This window comes from Callithrix jacchus, chromosome 1, assembly GCF_049354715.1.
Source record: "Callithrix jacchus isolate 240 chromosome 1, calJac240_pri, whole genome shotgun sequence".
Lineage (NCBI taxonomy): Eukaryota > Metazoa > Chordata > Mammalia > Primates > Cebidae > Callithrix > Callithrix jacchus.
The window spans coordinates 143,158,921-143,180,386 of record NC_133502.1 but is presented as its reverse complement, the minus strand read 5'-3'; the positions used below and the strand labels follow the sequence as shown (position 1 = coordinate 143,180,386).

The 21,466-nt window shown below is 41.9% G+C and overlaps 2 protein-coding genes across 15 annotated transcripts in view; one reads left to right on the top strand and one right to left on the bottom strand.

The window, feature by feature from the left end:
- Nucleotides 1–21,466, top strand: part of GNE (glucosamine (UDP-N-acetyl)-2-epimerase/N-acetylmannosamine kinase) — a 64,958-nt gene that overhangs the window by 9,078 nt on the left and 34,414 nt on the right. For 4 of the 14 annotated variants that reach the window (XM_078372044.1, XM_054257704.2, XM_035251891.3 and 1 more), the window contains exons 2-4: nucleotides 8,458–8,663; nucleotides 13,366–13,817; nucleotides 19,398–19,550. In XM_078372044.1, coding sequence (XP_078228170.1) covers nucleotides 8,458–8,663; nucleotides 13,366–13,817; nucleotides 19,398–19,550 — 811 coding nt within the window. Of the gene's footprint in view, nucleotides 1–62; nucleotides 246–8,457; nucleotides 8,664–13,365; nucleotides 13,818–19,397; nucleotides 19,551–21,466 lie in introns of those variants that run through there. The other 10 variants (XM_078372069.1, XM_078372062.1, XM_078372048.1 and 7 more) reach the window with 3 other exon arrangements.
- The window catches only part of CLTA (clathrin light chain A), a 56,104-nt gene continuing 43,545 nt past the window's right edge, over nucleotides 8,908–21,466 (bottom strand). Inside the window, exon 5 of the mRNA XM_054257715.2 lies at nucleotides 8,908–9,069. Coding sequence (XP_054113690.1) covers nucleotides 8,937–9,069 — 133 coding nt within the window. The 3' untranslated portion in view covers nucleotides 8,908–8,936. The remainder of the gene's footprint in view (nucleotides 9,070–21,466) is intronic.

Sequence of the window (21,466 nt, the reverse complement as noted above, 5' to 3'; positions counted from 1 at the left end):
AGGCAGCCAATCACGGGAGCCTGTAGGAAGGCGTCAGGGCGCGCTCCCGGATTCAGAGCTCCGGTTGGGCGTGGCAGGGCGAGCGGAGAAGCGGGGGTCAGGGTCGAGCGACGAGTCATCAACCCGCGCTCCATAGCGCGGAAACCGAGGGGCGGGCTCGCTCTCTGCCGGCTTCGTGGCACTTAGTTCGGCTCTCGCCGGAGGAGCGCGGTGGCGGCGCGGGAGGGAGCCTCTGACGGCGTCTGGTGAGAGCCGCGCGGCGGCGGGGGACTTGGAAAGAGCATTCTGCTCAACCCCAGGGCTGCCTCCCCCGGCCTCCTGCCCCAGGCCTCCGCTCCCTGGCCGCTTTCCACCACCGCGCCCGCAGGCCCCCGCTGGAGCCGGGTCTCGCCCAGTGTCCTGCAGGCCTGCACCATAGGGTCTCTCTTTGGCCCAATTCAGGGCTTCGCCGTGTGATTCAGGGTGGGCCCGGATGAGCAGGGGAGGGAATGTAGAGGGAGGCCCAGCGTGACTTGTCCCTGGGACAGTGCTGTCCAGCCAGGGGGGATGCTGAGTGTCCCTTTAGGAGCCGGACGAGAGAGGGTGGAGAGCTGCCTAGAAGGCCAGCTGTCCTAGCGCGGAAAGGGCTGGGCTAAAAGGTCTCCTTACTCTGAAAATCCTCCTTACTCTGAGTACATTCTGAGTCTGGGCTTTATTGTCGCCTCCACCTTCCCGTCCCCAGTTTTACAAGCATGCTTGTACACAAAAACGTATTTTTTTTTTACCTCTCTGGTAGGAGGGGTGGGGTACAATTTCGCAGTATAGGTAACTGGTTAACCCAACTGTAGGAGCGCCGCAGGAGAAGCCAAACCGAATTATGGCTTCGGAATGGGGCCTTGACTTTCAGACTGCTTTATATAGCTCTTTTCTTCTTATTCCTGTTGGTCTCATCCTCATTGCACTGAAGGAAGGGCGATTTATCATATTTTAAAGGAAGATTTGTACTTAATGGATGTTTATGGAATGAACAGACACAAGGCAAACACTGGATGTGGGACAGTATTGTGAGCGCTGAAGTCATTTATCAAGGGTTTAATTTTCGGTTCTCTCAATGATGAACTTTGTTTTTTAGATGGAGTCTGCCATGTCCCCCAGGATGGAGTGCAGTGGCGTGACCTGGGCCCACTGCAACCTCTACCTCTCGGGATCAAGCGATTCTCCTGCCTCATCCTCCCAAGTAGCTGGAATTACAGGCGTCCGCCACCACACTCAGCTAATTTTTGTATTTTTAGTAGGACAGGGTTGTGGTCAGGCTGGTCTTGAACTGACCTCAAGTGATCCACCTGCCTCGGCTTCCCAAAGTGCTGGGGTTATAGGTGTCAGCCACCGAGCCTGGCCAATGATGAGCTATTGTACATTGATTTGGGGCAAGTAAATTATTTTCTCTGTGCCTCCTGTCTGTAAGTGGGGCTAATACGAGGGCTGTGAGGATGAAATGAGTTAGTACGTGTAAAGCTATTAGCACAATGTTTGGCACTCAGAAGTGCTCAGCAAGTGTTTGCTGTTGTTTCCTCTGTTCAGTGACTGCTAGAACAAAGTATTCATCATTTTCAGTTGATTGCCTTAAAAAATTAAATTCACAAAGAACTCTTTCCACAGTTGAGTGGGAGATGTTATTTTTCTGGAAAGGGTTAATCACCTTTTGTCAGCATTTATAATGGACAATCTTGAGTTGAGAGAATGCAGAAAGTAGCCTTTAAGAATTGTGTTTCTGCTGGGTGCGGTGGCTCACGCCTGTAATTCCAGCACTGGGAGGCTGAGGCAGGTGGATCACCGAGGTCAGGAATTTGAGACCAGCCTGGCCAACACGGTGAAACCCTGTCTCTACTAAAAAGACAAAAATTAGCCAGGCATGATGGTGGGCACCTGTGATCCCAGCTACTCAGTAGGCTGAGGCAGAAGAATCGCTTGAATCCAGGAGGCAGAGGTTGCAGTGAGCCAAGATCTCACTGTGCTCCAGCCTGGGCAGCAGAGGGAGACTCCATCTCAACACCAAAAAAAAGAACTGGGTTTCTCTGACCAGGCACAGCAGCTCACGCCTGTAATCCCAACACTTTGGGAGGCCAGGCGGTGGATCACCTGAGGTCAGGAGATCGAGACCAGCCCAGCCAACGTGGTAAAATCCTGCCTCTATTAAAAATACAAAAAAATTAGCTGGGCATGGTGGCACATGCCTGTAATCCCAGCTACTTGGGAGGCTAAGGCAGGAGAATCGCTTGAACCCAGCAGGTGGAGGTTGTAGTGAGCCAAGATTGTGTCACTGCACTCCAGCTCGGGCTACAGAGTGAGAGACTGTCTCAAAAACAAAAAACAAGAATTGGGTTTCTCAGAGATTGCCAGTGAGTTTAAGATGAAGGCAAACTTGTCTGAAAACTATGATCCGTCTGTCTGCCTATCATCTATCATCCATCCATCTGTCACCTATTATCTATTTTTCTGTCTTTCTTTTGGTGGCTCAGGTTACAATTATAGAATTGAAGAGTGAAATGGATGCAAATATCCAGTCCCACCTTCTGACTTTCTGAGCTCTGGGCTTGAGGGGATTATTGACATTGCACCTACCTCATAATGTTCATTTAAAATATTTCTGTTTTTATTTTTTTTTTTAATTTTAATTTTTTAAGATAGGGTTTCACTCTGTCACCCAGGCTGAAATGCAGTAATTCTTTTCCAATTTGTACCATAGTTCCTTCCAGGGAAAAGAATTAATATAACTGGGGAACACATATGAGAAGACTTTTTGCTATTTAGTCTCTTGTGACTTTTAATTTCAATTTTTAATTTTTGTGAGGCAAGGCCAAGGCAGCTCACTTGAGGTCAGGAGTTTGAGAACAGCCTGGCCAACATGGTGAAACCCCGTCTCTACTAAAAAAGTAAAAAATTAGCCAGGCGTGGTGGCGTGTGTTTGTAATCTTAGCTATTTGGGAGACTGAGGCAGGAGAATCGCTTGAACCTGGGAGGTGAAGGTTACAGTGAGCTGAGATCCCGCCCACTGCCCTCTTGCCTGAGCAACAGAGTGAGACTTCATCTTAAGAAAAAAAAATACTGTGAAACAAAACAAATCATTCACGGTTTGTTAATCTGTATTTATTTTACGAAGAACAGTAAATGTTCCATCTGGCAGTACTAAAATGCTTAGTACTTACCAGGTTACTCAAAGGTTATTTTACCTAAACTGAGAGCAAGCTGGCCATATGAGTAAACTGAAAAATAGAACAAAGTTACCTAAGACCATGTTTATAGACAAGTTTGCCTTAATCTTGAATTCACTGGCAATCTGAAATCTGAGAAACCCAATTCTTGACTGCTTTTTCCATCTCTCAACTCAAGACTGTCCATCAAAGTATTGATGAAAAGTGATTGTCTTCTTACAAAACGAAATTTACTTGCCACAGGCTGGATTTAAATTTTAATTTTTTATAAGATAGGGTCTTGCTCCATCACTCAGACTGAAGTGTGGTGGCATGAAGTGATCATAACTCATTGCAACCTCAAACTCCTGGGCTCAAGTGATCCTCTTGCCTCAGCCTCCCAAGTAGCTAGGACTACAGATGTGCACAACCACACTCGGCTAATTACAAAAAAATTTTGTAGAGACAGGGGTCTTACTATGTTGCCCAGGCTGGTCCTGAACTCCTGACTTCAAGCAGTCCTTCTTGCCTCAGCCTCCCAAAATGCTGGGATTACAGGCATGAACCACCATGTCCAGCCAGGTTTCTTGTTTTTATTTTTAATTTTTTTTTTTTTTTGAGACAGTCTCACTCATTTGCCCAGGCTGGAGTGCAGTGGGGTGATCTTGGCTCACTGCAACATCTGCCTCCTGGGTTCAAGTGATTTTTGTGTCTCAGCCTCCTAAATAGCTGGGATTCCAGGCACACACCACCATGCCGGCTATTTTTTTCTTTTTTCTTTTGAGATGGAGTCTTACTTTGTCTCCCACGCTGGAGTGCAGTGGCTTGATCTTGGCTCACTAGAACCTCCACCTCCTAGGTTCAAGCATTTCTCCTGACACAGCCTCCTGAGTAGCTGGGATTATAGGCGCATGCCACCACACCTGGCTAAGTTTTGTATTTTTAGCAGAGACAGGGTTTCACCATGTTGGCCAGGCTGGTCTCCAACTCTCAGGTGATCTGCCTGCCTCAGCCTCCCAAAGTGCTGGGATTACAGGCATGAACCACTGTACCTGGCCAAAGTTGAGTGTTTTTGCTAAATTTTAGGGCCTATAACAATTTGTATGTTTGACAAGTTGATGGCCAGCAATTTCCAAAACTTTGCATTTTTAGATTTGGTATTTCTAATATCATCTTTAAACGTTCCTGTTCTACCATTTAATTGAGTCATAATTAAAAGCATTTTAAAAAGTAAGATTTGCGGCTGGGTGTGGTGGCTCATGCCTGTAATCCCAGCACTTTGGGAGGCCAAGGTGGGTGGATCACGTGAGGTCAGGAGTTTGAGACTGGCCTGGCCAACATGGTGAAACCCCATCTCTACTAAAGATATAAACAAATTCGCAGGGCTTGGTGGCAGGTACCTGTAATCCCAGCAATTCAGGAGGCTGAGGCACGAGAATCTCTTGAACCCAGGAGGTAGAAGTTGCAGTGAGTCAAGGTCATGTTACTATATTCCAGCCTGGGTGACAGAGCAGAGACTGTCTAAAAAAAAAAAGTAAGATTTGCAACAACAGTTTGTAGAATATGTTACCAATTGTATAATATACATTGTCTATATGTGTGTGTATATATATGTGTATATACACATCGTGTGTGTGTGTGTGTGTGTGTGTGTGTGTGTGTGTCTGTGTCTGTATATTCAGATAGAGACTAATTCTGTCACCCAGGCTGGAGTGCAGTAGCAAGATCTTGGCTCACTGCAAGCTTCACCTCATGTGTTCAAGTGATTCTCCTGCCTCAGCCTCCCAAGTAGCTGGGACTATAGGCATGTGCTACAACACCTGGCTAATTTTTTTGTATGTTTAGTAGAGATGGAGTTTCACCATGTTGGCCAGGCTGTTCTTAAATTCCTGAGCTCACGTGATTCACTAGCCTCTGCCTCCCAAAGTGTTGGGATTACAAGCATGCACCACATATTTATTTATATTATCCTAGTTTATCTATGGAAGGACAGATAAGAAACCAGTAACTGTTTGCTTCCAGGGAAAAGAACTAGCTAGCTGGGGAACACAGATGAAAAGACTTTTTGCTATTTAACCCCTTGTGACTTTTCAATTTTAAACCATGTGAATATACTACCTAATAAAAAATTGAGTTAATTAAAATTATTTTTTAAAACCTCCCCTTAAAAAAGCATTTTACCATAATTTTCTTATTAAGATTTAACTTCTTTCCTTAAAGAGGCTTTGACTTGGGCCAGACGCGGTGGCTCATGCCTGTAATTCCAGCACTTTGGCAGGCCGAGGCAGGTGGAACACGAGGTCAGGAGTTCAAGACCAGCCTGATCAACATGGTGAAACCCTCTCTCTACTAAAATATAAACATAAGCCAGGTGTGGTGGCCTGTAATCCCAGCTACTGATGAGGTTGAGGCAGGAGAATTACTGGAACCCAGGAGGCGGAGGTTGCAGTGAGCCGAGATTGCGCCACTACACTCCAGCCTGGGCAACAGAGTAATACTGTCTCAAAAAAAAAAAAAAAAGCTTTGAGTTTAGGTAACATTGTTGTATTTTCACCGCATATTTAAATGTCAGCTTGCTCTTAGTTTAGATAGGATAAGCTTTGAGTAACCTGGTAAATATTAAGCATTTTAATACTGCCAGATGGAACATTTACTGTTCTTTGTAAAATAAATACAAATTGACAAACCATGAATGATTTGTTTTGCCTCACCCAGCAAATTAAATATTACCAACAATTTATTCAGATCAAATTTGATCACTGGAAGAAAGATTATATAGAAGAACACTTAGGACAACCATTTTTGGAAGAATATTTTTGTTTCTTTAAAGATTAGACACTGCAGCTGGGTGCGGTGGCTCATGCCTGTAATCCTAGCACTTTAGGAGGCCGAGGCAGGTGGATCATGAGGTCAGGAGTTTGAGACCAGCCTGGCCAACATGGTAAAACCCCAACTCTACTAAAAATACAAAAAATTAGCCAGGCATGGTGGCACGTGCCTATAGTCTCAGCCACTTGGGAGGGTGAGGCAGGATAATTGCTTGAACCTGGGAGGCACTCCAGCCTGGGTGACAGAGCAAGACTCTGTCTCAAAAAAAAAAAAAAAAAAAAAAAGATTACATAGTGCTTAGGTGTTCTGAATACAACTCTCTTGGTGGAATGCCTGTTTCATTATATTGTAAGCAGTCTGCCATTTGGTGAAATTAGTTTTTACTGGGGATTATAAATTCAGAGTGTGCCTAATGATGAGTGAGTTTGCGTGGTCACAGAATTTTAGCCTAAGAGAGATGAGGTACCAACAACGGAGGGCTGCTGATGGAATTTCCAGTTAATTTCAGAGTTTACTCTCATCTAAAAGATGGCACCCCTTGTATTGGAATCCTTACTGAAGCATCTCCACATTCCTGATTACAAATTCTAAATATTGATACACTTACTGAAACATGAACATTGAGATCAGAGTCCATGAGGTGAAATTTTATGTTGATTTAGCGGAGTTTAACATGTTCCAAGCCTGGTACAGTGGTGTATGCCTGTAGTTCCAGCTACTTAGGAGGCCAAGGTGGGAGGATTGCTTGAGCCCAGGAGTTCCAGGCTGCAGTGAGCTATGATCGTGCTTGTGAATAGCTACTGCACTCTAGCTTATGTGACACAGCAAGACCCCATCTCCAAAAATTTTTTTAAAATTTAAAAAATATTCCTGGGCCGGGTACGGTGGCTCAAGCCTGTAATCTCAGCACTTTGGGAGGCTGAGGTAGGTGGATCAAGAGATCAAGACCATCCTGGTCAACATGGTGAAACCCCGTCTCTACTAAAAATACAAAACTTAGCTGGGCATGGTGGTGCAGCCTGTAATCCCAGCTACTCAGGAGGCTGAGGTAGGAGAATTGCCTGAACCCAGGAGGCGGAGGTTGTGGTGAGCTGGGATCGCACCATTGCACTCCAGCCTGGGTAATAAGAGCAAAACTCCGTCTCAAAAAAATAAAAAATAAAATAAAAACAAATCTCTTATTCCTTGCCCTGATTTTTACTTTTTGAATGGAGGGTATAGCATGGCAGGGAGGGATGAGCGAGCAGAGAAGCTTAGCAATAGTATATCTGCGAATGGGAAGGCCATAATGCTCAGAGCAAGGCAGCAACTGAGAAAGGTGGGGGAGGAGGATCTGAGGTTTGTGTGAAGCTTTTCCAGAAAGGATGACACTTTGAGTTTTGAAGGATGAGTAGAAGACCAGGCAAGAGGGAAAGGAAGTTTTAGGAAAAAGTACTTGGCATCTATAAAAGTACAGATATATGGAGAGCCACTAGTTGAACTGGAGGCAGTTTGGTATGGCTGGCGCTTTGGCACAGAGTAAGGGTAATTTTAGGGAAGAGATAGTGGGAAAGGAGGATCACTTTGAAAGTTTGTAGGAGGTTGGGTGCAGTGGCTTATGCCTGTTATCCCAGCACTTTGGGAGGCCAAGGCAGGTGGATCACTTAAGGCCAGGAGTTCAAGACCAGCCTGGCCAACGTGGCAAAACCCCATCCCTACTAAAAATACAAAAATTAGCTGGGCATGGTGGTGGGCGACTATAATCCCAGCTACTCGGGAGGATGAGGCAGGAAAATTGAACCTGGAGGCGAGGGTAGCAGTGAGCCAAGATTGTGCCACTGCACTCAAACCTGGGCTATAGAGTAAGACTCTGTCTCTAAATAAATAAACAAATAGAAAAGAAAGTTTGTAGGAGGCAGGCAAACCACATTGACAGCTGTTACTATCGTCCAGACCTAAAATGAGGGACTGGACTAGGGGAAGTCCTTGTAAGGATGAAGAGGAGAAGATAGATTTGAAAGATATTTATCAGGTAGAATTGACAGCGTTTTGGAGATATGGGGTGAGAAACAGAAGAGACAAGGATTTCAAGGCATTTGGATGAATGAAATTGTGTAACTCAGAGAATAACTGAGGAGGAATGGGTTTGGAAAAGAAAATGAGTTCAGTTTGGGACACTGACTTGAAGGTGGATATGGGACATACAGCAGGAGATATCTGATAGGCACTGGGAGTTGTCAGTTTTGTGGGCACTGGTGTGTAGGTACTGATGAGGGCTTGAAGGTCAGGTTTTTAACTTACTCATCTTTCTCCTTCCCAGCACTAATCACAGTATTTTGTAAAAAGATTAAGAATCACTATACTAATTAGTAAAGACATAAAACTGAAAATTTCTATTTTTGATTGAGAGAAGTTTAAAGTTTAGTTACATCTGGGAGTTATTATTCTGATTACAAAGTTTTTATTTTGTCAATTTCAGGAACTCTATTTTAAGAACCTCTCAAAACGAAACAAACACATCATGGAGAAGAATGGAAATAACCGAAAGCTGCGGGTTTGTGTTGCTACTTGTAACCGTGCAGATTATTCTAAACTTGCCCCAATCATGTTTGGCATTAAAACTGAGCCTGACTTCTTTGAACTCGATGTTGTGGTACTTGGCTCTCACCTGATCGATGACTATGGGTAAGATGAAAGCATTTTCTTTTTTTTTTTTTTCACATTTTCTCTTCTTATATTTATTTTTTATTTTATTTTATTTTTTTAAATTTTTTATTGGATTATAGGTTTTGGGGTACATGAGCAGAGCATGCAAGACAGTTGCGTAGGTACACACATGGCAGTGTGCTTTGCTTTTCTTCTCCCCTTCACCCACATTTGGCATTTCTCCCCAGGCTATCCCTCCCCACCTCCCCCTCCCACTGGCCCTCCCCTTTTCCCCCCAATAGACCCCAGTGTTTAGTACTCCCCTTTCTGTGTCCATGTGTTCTCATTTTTCATCACCCACCTATGAGTGAGAATATGCGGTGTTTCATTTTCTGTTCTTGTGTCAGTTTGCTGAGGATGATGTTTTCCAGATTCATCCATGTCCCTACAAACGACACGAACTCATCATTTCTGATTGCTGCATAATATTCCATGGTGTATATGTGCCACATTTTTCCAATCCAGTCTATTATCAGTGGGCATTTGGGTTGATTCCAGGTCTTTGCTATTGTAAACAGTGCTGCAATGAACATTCGTGTACATGTGTCCTTATAGTAGAACGATTTATAGTCTTTTGGATATATACCCAGTAATGGGATTGCTGGGTCAAATGGAATTTCTATTTCTAAGGCCTTGAGGAATCGCCACACTGTCTTCCACAGCATTTTCTTATTCTTCATTGCAACGGTGTGCTAGAGGGAGCTTGAGTTTTGTAGCCGTATGGGCCCAGCTTCAAATTCCAGTTCTGCTGCATAGTTTTTATGTGGCCTTAAAGAAGTTGCATAGCATCTCTAAGCCTCAGTTTCCTCATTATAAAATGTAGTGAAAACATATTGTAAATTATTGTGAGAAATGGAGATCGTGGTATAGAGCATCTATCCCAATGATGCTGCTTAGTAGATGATTGATAAATGGTAGCTATAAATAATATTAATATTTGTTATCAGTTGTTACATTTAGAGAAATGTCACTTACAAATACATATTGTATGAGTATAATAATGTTGATTCCATGTAATCTGTTTTGTGAGCTCCAATGGCAGTTCTTTAAAACTGGTTTATAGGCCAACAGCATATAAAGTACTAGATATGGAACAAGATTTAAAAAATCTAATTAATCTACAAGTTAAAGGAGAGAGTTATACTACTGTGACCATTGGCATTTATTTTGGTGACATTAGGTTTGTTATTAATCACAGGCTACATTTAAAAAGTGAAGGTTGGGTCAGGCACAATGGTGTACACCTGTAATCCTAGCACTCTGGGAAGCCAAGGTAGACAGATCACCTGAGGTCAGAAATTCAAGACCAGCTTGGCCAACATGGCAAAACCCTGCCTCTACTAAAAATACAAAAAAATTAGTCACGTGGGGTGGTGCATGCCTGTAGTCCTAGCTACTCAGGAGGCTGAGGCAGGAGAATAGCTTGAACCCTGGAGGTGGAGGTTATAATGAGCCGGTATCACACCATTGCACTCCAGCCTGGGCAACAAGAGTGAGACTCTGTCTCAAAAAAAAAAAAAAAAAAGTGAATGTTGGATAATCTTTGAGAGAACAAGAGGTATTACATACATCTTGCTATATGTAATAAAAAGGCATCTAGTGCACCCTTGTGGCATGAATGCATTAATGCAGTCTCCAAAGAGAGTCACAAATACAAGTATCTGAAAGAACCTTGTGTTAAAATAAAATTGTCCTTTTCAGACTATTCTTTAAAAACAAGTTAGGTATTTGCTATTAGGAAATACTTAAGGAGCAGAGAAGAAACTTAATGGAAAACTCAGGGATCCATAGATTTTGTTTTAAATGTGAAATGAATTCTGACCATTTAGGAACATCCTCTCGATAGAAGAGAAATTTTAGCTAGAACCTGAGATGAAAGTCTGAGTGTGTTCTTTTCCTGTGAGAAAGCCTTTACAGGAGGACTAGCAGAAGAGAGGCATTCAGGGAAATTGTAGAGGGTTTCTTATCTGCCTACCAGTTATCAAGGGTGGAAAAATAGTATTTATCTGATGAGATTGTTAAATAGGAAATTTGACTAGTACTTAATGAAAATGCATGTTGTTTTTGTTTTTTTGGTTGTTGTTGTTGTTGTTGTTTTTTAAAGATGGGGTTTCACCAGGTTGGCCAGGCTAGTCTTGAACTCCTGACCTCAGGTGATCCACCCACCTCAGCCTCCCAAAGTGCTAGGATTACAGGCGTGAGCTACCGCACCTGGCTCGAAAATACATGTTTAAAGTACATTCTAACATAAGAAATTGGTTGCTTCTGGTGAGAAGAATTGGATGACTGGGAGACAAAAGTCAGTGACTTTTAACTGTGAAATTTTTTCATTTGTTCATTTAACAAGCATTGTTGTGCCAAGTGGCAACTAAGACAGAAACAAAGTCTCTGCTTTCACAGAACTTATATTCTGGTGGAGGAGATAGATGATACACAGATAAATAATAAAAATAAGAGATAATAAAATAAAGGAAAACACATAATAAAAAATAAATTTTTGATCTTAAGTGTTTTCATTACTGGAAGAAAAATTAGGAGAAATTGAACTGCACATACAACTTAAATTATGAAATATTTAGGAAAAAGAAGTTCAGGTTCCAGTAATGACAGGGCAGCTTATACTTGACTACCCTTTATCAACTCTGGAAAAGTATTTTAAAAAATAGTTGAAGGCACTGGAGAGCAACCAACAGCAGGCAGAAATGGAAAGAAATTTCAATCTGTAAAAGAAGGAACTATAGTTGGTGAGATCCATGTTTAAATGGCTTTACCCCTGAGTATCCCCCAGTCCACATGGGAAAGGTGGGTAGAACTCAGGTAAAAAGCCACAGTTGTTTAGGGTGAGATGCCAAAAAATGGAATTTGGACTGCCCGTAGTGTCTGGAAATTGATGGGAAAGATTCTGGAACTGAGGGAGCCACTAAGGAGAAGCCCTAAAATCTGTACATAAAGTAGATCGGGCATGGTGGCTCATGGCTGTAATTCCAATGCTTTGGGAGGCCAAGGTGGGTGGGTCACAGGAGGCCAGAAGGGCTACGTGCCTATAGTCCCAGCCACTCCTCCTGAGATCAGGAGTTTGAGACCAGCCTGGCCAACATGGTGAAACCTTGTCTTTACTAAAATTACAAAATTAGCTGGGCATTGTGGTGCATGCCTGTAATCCCAGCTACTTGGAAGGCTGAGGCACAAGAATCGAACTGATGAGGCAGAGATTACAGTGAGCTGAGAGTTTGCCACTGGACTCCAGCCTGGACAACAGAGTGAGACCCTGTCTCAAAAACAAAAAAACCCATAAAGATTGTATGTAAACTCCTCTCAGATTCTTGATTGACCACTAAACTGCACATGCATGAGACTCCCAAAAATTCTGGTAGAAGAAACAGCTGGAGGCTGAAGAAACTGAGTAGATATTTCATGTGCTGTCCACTGCAGAGGATATAGTTTGCAGTTTGAGTCCTACCAAGTTAGAGGGGCTTCATAAACACCTCAGGCTTTTCACTGAAAATCCAGAAGGGCCACACAGCTTACAAGCAAAAATGATATCCCGTTTGCACTTTAAAGCAAAACTGAAACAGATTCACCTGAATAAAGTGTTAAACCAACTTTCCAAAAGGCATTTCATTTAACTGCCTGTTTAAACATTACTGTATAGACTCACCCTGAATTCCTTGTTGTGTGAGGACTGAGAACCCTCTCTTGGGATCTGGATGGGGTCTACTTTCTGGTAGCACTCTTTCCACTGTACTATATTGCTTTCCAGATTTTACAAATAAAACTGTAGTGGGCTGGGCACTATGGCTCACCTGTAATCCTAGTGCTTTGGGAGGCCGAAGTGGGTGGATCACCTGATGTCAGGAGTTTAATCAAGACCAGCTTGGACAACATGGTGAAACCCTGTCTCTACTAAAAATACAAAACTTAGCCGGGTGTGGTGGTATGCAGCTGTAATCCCAGCTACTCAGGAGGCTGAGGCAGGAGCATTGCTTGAACCTGGGAGGCGGAGGCTGCAGTGAGCTGAGATCGTGCCACTACACCCCAGCCTGGGTAACAGAGCGAGACTCCATCTCAAAAAATTAATTAATTAAATAAAAATCTCTATCAGGTGTTTCTTCCTCCAGGTGCTGATTGGAAGGGGGCACAAGTGATTCTTTCAAGGTGCTAAATGTGTTATATCTTGATCTGGATGGCAGCTACAAGAGTACTCATGTAAAAATCTTGGCCGGGCATGGTGGCTCACACCTGTAATCCCAGCACTTTGGGAGGCGAGGCAGGCAGATCACCTGAGGTCAGGATTTCGAGAAGAGCATGGTCAACCTGGTGAAATCCTATCTCTACTAAAATACAAAAAATTAGCTGGGTGTGGTGAGAGGCACCCGTAATCCCAGGTACTCAGGAAGCTGAGGCAGAAGAATCGCTTGAACCCAGGAGGTAGAAGTTACAGTAAGCCAAGACCACGCCACTGCACTCCAGCCTGGGCAACAGAGTGAGACTCCATCTCAAAAAAAAAGAGTTTTAATCAGGCTGTATACACTTATGGTATATGCTTTTTATGTTTGTAAGTTTACTTCAATTTATTTTAATGTTTCTCACTTCAGGGTTGGTGTTAGATTGCTTTCCTTGTATGTTATAGTTCTGTGTTTAAGAAACATGTTTTTATATCTTTATTTCTCTCCTGCTTTAGAAATACATATCGAATGATTGAACAAGATGACTTTGACATTAACACCAGGCTCCACACAATTGTGAGGGGAGAAGATGAGGCAGCTATGGTGGAGTCAGTAGGCCTGGCCCTAGTGAAGCTGCCAGATGTCCTTAATCGCCTAAAGCCTGATATCATGATTGTTCATGGAGACAGGTTTGATGCCCTGGCTCTGGCTACATCTGCTGCCTTGATGAACATCCGAATCCTTCACATTGAAGGTGGGGAAGTCAGTGGGACCATTGATGACTCTATCAGACATGCCATAACAAAACTGGCTCATTATCATGTGTGCTGCACCCGAAGTGCAGAGCAGCACCTGATATCCATGTGTGAGGACCATGATCGCATCCTTTTGGCAGGCTGCCCTTCCTATGACAAACTCCTCTCAGCCAAGAACAAAGACTACATGAGCATCATTCGGATGTGGCTAGGTACGTATCTCAGACTTTAGTCAGTCTAACGGCTGTTTTTGTCAGAAAATGTTGCATATATTTCAATCCTTTTCGAAACTGTTATGGCTAGAATCTCTGTTAGCAATGAGAAGGCCAAGGTTTTAGTTCATAAACCTTGCCCTATGGTATGATTTTACCTCTCTGAGGTTCACCTTTTCTGTAAAATAGGCTTAATGGATTGATTCTTAAAAATCTCTGCTATATTTATTCAATGGACTGCTTTTAATCCATTAAATATAACATCATGGGGGAATATTTAGTTATAAGAACGATCTTAATATGTCAAAGGGGGGAGCTATAAAATTATATGTATAATATGCCATTTTATTTTGTTGATTTAATTTTTTATTATTTTAATTTTTTCTTGCTCTGTTGCCCAGGCTGGAGTGCAGTGGCATGATCTCGGCTTACTGCATCCTCTGCCTCCCAGGTTCAAGTGATGCTCCTGCCTCAGCCTCCTGAGTAGCTGGGATTACAGGCATGCACCACCACGTCCCGCTAATTTTTGTATTTTTAGTAGAGATGGGGTTTCACCATGTTGGCCAGGCTGGTCTCAAATTCCTGACCTCAAGTGATGCGCCCACCTTGGGCTCCCAAAGTGCTGGGATTACGGGTGTGAGCCACCACGCCCAGCCGTAATATGCCATTTTAATAAAAACTGTAACAATGGAATGGTTAGGAAGTATGTACACCAAGTAATTTATTATATTTATTTCTGGTGTGGGATTATGGGTGTTTTTATTTTTGATTTAATGAATGTATTTTTTTAAAGACAGAATCTTGCTCCATCGCCCAGGCTGGAGTGCAATGGTGATATCTCAGCTCACTGCAACCTCTACCTCCCAGGTTCAAGCGATTCTCTAGCCTCAGCCTCCCAAGTGGCTGGGATTACTGACATGTGCCACCATGACTGGCTAATTTTGTATTTTTAGTAGAGAGAGGGTTTTGCCATGTTGGCCAGGCTGGGCTGAAACTCCTGACCTCAGGTGATCTGCCTGCCTTAGCCTCCCAAAGTGCTGGAATTACAAGCGTGAGCCACTGTGCCTGGCCTGATTTTCTAAACTTTTTTACTACAATGGCAAAATGGTCATTTTTATTTTTAATGCTTTTCTTATAGAATTGTTGGAATACTCGGATTATGAATGTTGGAAACAGTAAGCCATAAGTACTTATTAATATAAGGGATTATGATGATAATTATTAAAAAGCAAGAGTCATAGTTGTAGCATTATTTTTGTAAATAAGCCTTAAGTTTCAAAATTTTCAATGATCAGTGCTCTAGCTTCCTAGAAATTATCTTTTGCTAATCAGAGGTTAAAAAAAATTTACAAACAGAATGTCAGTTGGTTAATTTACAGTAAGAGTATACCTAGGGGAAAAATCAGGACTAATTCTCTATTTAGGACCTTTCATTTCTAAGAGGCAGATTTACTGAATTATAAAATTAATGAATAGAAAATTGATTTGGTTGGGCCAGGTGTAGTGGCTCACCTTGTAATCCCAGCACTTTGGGAGGTTTAGGTGGGAGGATTGTTTGAGCCCAGGAGTTCAAGGCCAGCCTGGGCAATATAGCAAGACCCTGTCTCTAAAAATAATAAAAAAAATTAGGCTGGGCGTGGTGGCTCAAGCCTGTAATCCCAGCACTTTGGGAGGCCGAGGCAGCTGAATCATGAGGTCAAGAGATCGAGACCATCCTGGTCAACATGGTGAAACCCCATCTCTACTAAAAATACAAAAAATTAGCTGGGCATGGTGGCACATGCCTGTAATCCCAGCTACTCAGGAGGCTGAGGCAGGAGAATTGCCTGAACCCAGGAGGCGGAGGTTGCGGTGAGCCGAGATCACGCCATTGCACTCCAGCCTGGGTAATAAGAGCGAAAATCTGTCTCAAAAAAAAAAAATTAGCTGGTGTGATGGTGCATGCATGTAGTCCCAGATACTTGGGAGGCTGAGATGGGAGGATCACTTGAGCCCAAGAAGTTGAGGCTACATTGACCTGTGATTACACTGCTGTACTCTAGCCTGGGTGACAGATTAAGACCCTGTCTCAAACAAAACAAAACAAACAAACAAACAAACAAAAACAGAAAAAGAAAATTGAATAAGCAAAGAGATTTTGTATATTTTTAATCTAGATTACATTACAATAGGAAAGGAATTGGGCTTTCCTACTAAATAACGTAATCCATTCTACCTATTTCTGTTGTTCAGTCTGGAGTGCAGTGGTACAGTCTTGACCTCCTGGGCTCAAGCGATCCTACCACCTCAGCCTCCTGAGTAGCTGGGACTACAGGCATGTGCCACCATGCTCAGCTAATTTTTAAAACTTTTTGTAGAGATGGGGTCTCGCTATATTTCTCAGGCTTGAGAAACTATGTTTCATGAATTCCTAGGCTCAAGCAATCCTCCTGCCTCGGCCTCCCAAACTGCTGAGTTTATAGGTATGAGCCACCGCACCTGGCTCATTCTAATATTTCTTATCTTTGGACAGATTTGTAGTCATCAAAGGGTCATCTAGATAATGCTGGTGGAACAATCTTCTGTCTCTTCAGTCTCTCCTTTTCGTATGCTTCCAATGAAACACTGTTGGATTCTGTTCTAATTATACCGTCAGCTCTATATGTATTCTGGAAAATTTGTAATGAATAGAAAATAATTATATGCCAGGTATGGTGGCTCATGCCTGTAATCCCAGCACTTTGGGAGGCCAAAGTGGGCAGATCACTTGAGCCTAGGAGTTTGAGAACAGTCTGGGCAATGTGGCGAAACTTTGTTTCTACAAAAAATACAAAAATCAGCTTGGTGTGATGGTGTGTGCCTGTAGTCCCAGCTACTCCAGAGGCTGAGGTAAGAGGATTGCTTGTGAGTCTGGGGTATCAAGGCTGCAATGAGCCATGATTGTGCTACAGCACTCTAGCCTTGGTGACAAGAGTAAAACCCTGTCTCAAAAAAATAAAACACCAGTTTTTGCTTGGCGTGGTGGCTCATGCCTGTAATCCCAGCACTTTGGGAGGCCCAGGTGGGCGAATCACTTGAGGTCAGGAGTTTGAGACCAGCCTATCCAACATGGTGAAACTCTGACTCTACTAAAAATACAAAAATTAGGCGTGGTGGCACATGCTTGTAGTCCCAGCTACTTGGGAGGCTGAGGCAGGAGAATTGCTTGATCCTGGGAGGCAGAGGTTGCAGTGACCTAAGATTGTGCCATTGCATTCCATCCTAGGCAACAGAGTGAGACTCCATCTCAAAAAAAAAAAAAAAAAAAGGAAAGAAAAGAAAAAAGAAAGAAACCATAGACAGCATGAACAAGTGGAAACATATCCCATGCTCATGGATGGATAGAATCAATATTGCAAGAGACCATACTGCCAAAAGCAATCAACAGATTCAATGCAATCTCCATCAAAATACTACCATTATTCTTCACAGAATTAGTAAAAACAATTCTAAAATTATTATGAAACCAAAAAAGAGCTCACATAGCCAAAGCAAGACTAAGCACAAAGAACAAATCTGGAGGCCTCACACTACCTGATTTCAAACTATACTATAAGGCCATAGTCAACAAAACAGCATGGTACTGGTACAAAAATAGGCATATAGACCAATGGAACAGAATAGAGAACCCAGAAATAAACCCAAATGCTTACAGCCAACTGATCTTTGACAAAGCAAACAAAAACATAAAGTGGGGAAAGGATACCTTTTTCAACAAATGGGGCTGGGATAACTGGCTAGTCACATGTAGGAAAATGAAACTGAATCCTCATCTCTTACCTTATACAAAAATCAACTTAAGATAGAATAAAGACTTAAACCTATTACCTGAAACTATAAAAATTAGAGAAGATAACATAGGAAAAACCCTTCAAGACATTGGCTTAGGTAAGGATTTCATGACCAAGGACCTAAAAGCAAATGCAATAAAAACAAAGATAAATAGCTGGGACCTAATTAAACTAAAGAGCTTTTGCAGAGCAAAAGGAACAGCAGAGTAAACAGACAACCACAGAGTTGGGGAAAATCTTCACAATCTATACATTGTGAAGAAAAAAAAAATCCCAGCAAATAGTGCGCTAAGGACATGAATAGATTATTCCCAAAAGGAGATATACAAATGGCCAACAAACATATGAAAAAATGATCAACATTACTAATGACCAGGGAAATGCAAATCAAAACCATAATGGGATACCGCCTCACTCCTGCAAGAATGGCCACAATCAAAAAATCAAAAAACAGTAGATGGTGGTGGGGATGCGGTGACCAGGGAACACTTTTACACTGCTGTGGGAATGTAAACTAGTACAATCACTATGGAAAACAGTGTGGAGATTCCTTAAAGAACTAAACGTAGAGCTACCATTTGATCCAGCAATCCACTACTAGGTAACTACCCAGGGGAAAATAAGTCATTATTCGAAAAAGATACTTGGACATGCATGTTTATAGCAGCACAATTCACAGTTGCAAAGTCATTAAACCAACCCTAATGCCCATCAATCAACGAGTGGATAAAGAAACTGTGGTATGTATATGATGGATTGCTATGCAGCCATAAAAAGGAATGAAATAACAGCATTTTCAATGGCTGGGATGAGATTGGAGACTATTATTCTAAGTGAAGTAACTCAGGAATGGAAAACCAAACATCGTCTGTTCTCACTGACATGTGAGAGCTAAGCTGTGAGGATACAAAGGCATAAGAATGATGCAATGGACTTTGGGGACTTGAGGGGAAGAGTGGGAGGGAGGGGAATGGGGCAAGGGATAGAAGACTACAAATATGGTGCAGCGTATACTGCTTGGGTGATGGGTGCACCAAAATCTCACAAAAAACAACCAAAGAACTTACTCATGTAACCAAATACCACCTGTACCCCATAACTTAGGGAAAAATAAATAAATGATTTTAATTATTAAAAAAAGTGAGTGGAGCTCACTTTTTATGGGATAATATAGGCCCTGTTGATAAATACCTTGTGTTGTTTGGCATAGCACTGTTAGTCTAAACTTTTTACATTTTAAATTTTGCTGAAGAACTGTCCTTGGGATCCCAGCTTAGGGATAAGTGAAACTCTTTAGTCCTTTAACAGCGTTAGAAACACTTGCCACTTGTTAATCTGATAGATGATGGTACAGGGAAGTTCCTGTACATTCTAGGAAATACATTTAATGCTTGTTCAGTCTCAAAATGCCCTGATCTACAACATATTATTTATTCATTGATATTGCTGAATACTCATTCAAAACATTAGTTAGAAATTGGGAACAGTCACATTTTAAAACAGTGAATTTCTAGTGCCTGCTATTTAAAGTTACATTTTATGTTTGTGGCAGCATGTCTTTGTAAAATGTTAAGTTTGCCGAATCCATGGATTTGTTGCTGTTAAGTTCTTAATCGTTTGACTCTAATTTGGATGCCCTGCTCAGAATATGACAAAATGTTTCTTAGAATTTTTAAAAGCACAAACTTAGGGTCTTGCTTCCAGAATTTGCTTCTTTCTCTTTTAAGATTCTTAACTAATGAAGCAATGTGGTTTGATTTTCTTTAAACAGGTGATGATGTAAAATCTAAAGATTACATTGTTGCACTACAGCACCCTGTGACCACTGACATTAAGCATTCCATAAAAATGTTTGAATTAACATTGGATGCACTTATCTCATTTAACAAGCGGACCCTAGTTCTGTTTCCAAATATTGATGCAGGTAATTGAACTTGAAAATGAAATTATGCCACCTACTTTTTCAAATTTTATGTTTCTATTACTTTTTCTTTTAACTGCCTTCCTGTCTTGCTCATCTTATTATTGAAGGGCCCTCTATTCTGAAATGCATTCCAATTTTCAAAGGATTACTAATTTTGCTGTAGCTGAAAAAGTCTAATGTTTTTGCCAAGTCCAATAGAAACTTAATAATAAAAATAGCCTGTCTACTCTCTACTTTCGTCTCATGTTTAGTACTAATAGTTTCCCTCCAGTTTCCACCAGTTAGAAACCACAGTAGTCAAGAGACATAAACCTTAGAAGTTGAAGTGAAAGATGGTGAGGTGCGGTGGCTCATGCCTGTAATCCCAGCACTTTGGGAGGCTGAGGTGGGCAGATCACTTGAGGTCAGTAGTTCGAGACCTGCCTGGCCAAGATGGGGAAACCCTGTCTCTACTGAAAATACAATAATTAGCCAGGCATGGTGTTGGGTACATGTAGTCCCAACTACTCATGAGGCTGAGGCAGGAGAATCACTTGAACCCAGAAGGTGGAGGTTGCAGTGAGCCGAGATCTCACCACTGCACTCTAGTCTCGGTGACAGAGAGTGAGACTCCATCTCAAAAAAAAAAAAAGTAGAAGTTGAAGTGAAAGAGTAGCTCTAGAAAAGTAAATCAGCCACTAATATTATTTCTTGCTTGCTTTCTTACTTATATTAACTATACCTTAAAGTCTAATCTTGAGCTGAAGCAGTTTAAATCTGGAGTCCCCAGCCAATCCCAACCAGTGATCCTCAAGCCTGCCCTGGTTGATCACTTGCTTACTGGTGGATGGTACTATCGATTTTGGTACTGCTGAGACCTTAGGCGAGTTAATGAGGGTATGAGATATTAATGAGAAATGCCAGAACAGAGCCTAACACAGAAGAATTTCCAAGTACTGGTTATTGTTAGCTGATACCACTCATTGCTGAATTCTTGGGCTTTTTTTTTTTGGTAAAGGAGGCAGAACCCTTTCTCTGCAATGTCAAGATATCACCACCTTACCCTCAAAGAACCCCTGTCAAGTGTTCCCTTGAATAATCTTTTCTGTGAGGGAGAACAAAGTAGGATATTAGTTGAAAAACATTTAATACCCAACCCAGATTTTTTCCAGGTAATGCATCAGTATTTCAGAAACTTTAATATTTATTCTTCTCTGATCCTTTAAATTTTGTATAAATGTTTATAACTATGTATCTCTCTTGTTCAATATTCATTGTCAATGATATATTGTTTATAATATACTTTCCTGACTATATGTACTTTAGAATTGGAGGTATTTTTTCTCTATGAAAGTAAAGGGTCCCAGGCATATCTAAGTCCTGGCTGCCACTTGCCTCTACCCTCCACGGGATTTTTGATAAGATATACCCAGGGAGCAATAAGAAAATAAGAATCAAGGCATCACTTTATCATTATCTGGCTCAGTGCCCAGTGCCCCAGTATAGGACTCTCTCTGAAAAATGGATTATTGAGGCCTAAAGCCAAAGAGGAGCTTTCAACTGAATCTAAACCTGAATCTCGGAATAGTAGTGGCACTGGTGTGCCATGTACTACAGTTTGAGTATCTCTAATCTAAAAATCTGAAATCTGAAATGCTCCAAAATCTCAAAATCTCAAACTTTTTGAGTGCCAATATGACACTCAAAGGAAATGCTTATTGGAACATTTGGATTTTGGATTTTCAGATTGGGGTGCTCATCTGGTAAATATGACAGAATAAGAAATATTTAAAAAAACAAACAAACTTGAAACCCAAAATATTTCTGGTCCCAACCATGTCAAATAAGGGATGCTCAACCTGTACAATAATTACAGATGATGCTCTGGCAAGACTGTGTATAGGGAGAAGTGGGCAAGCCTTCTCCAGAGAGACCCC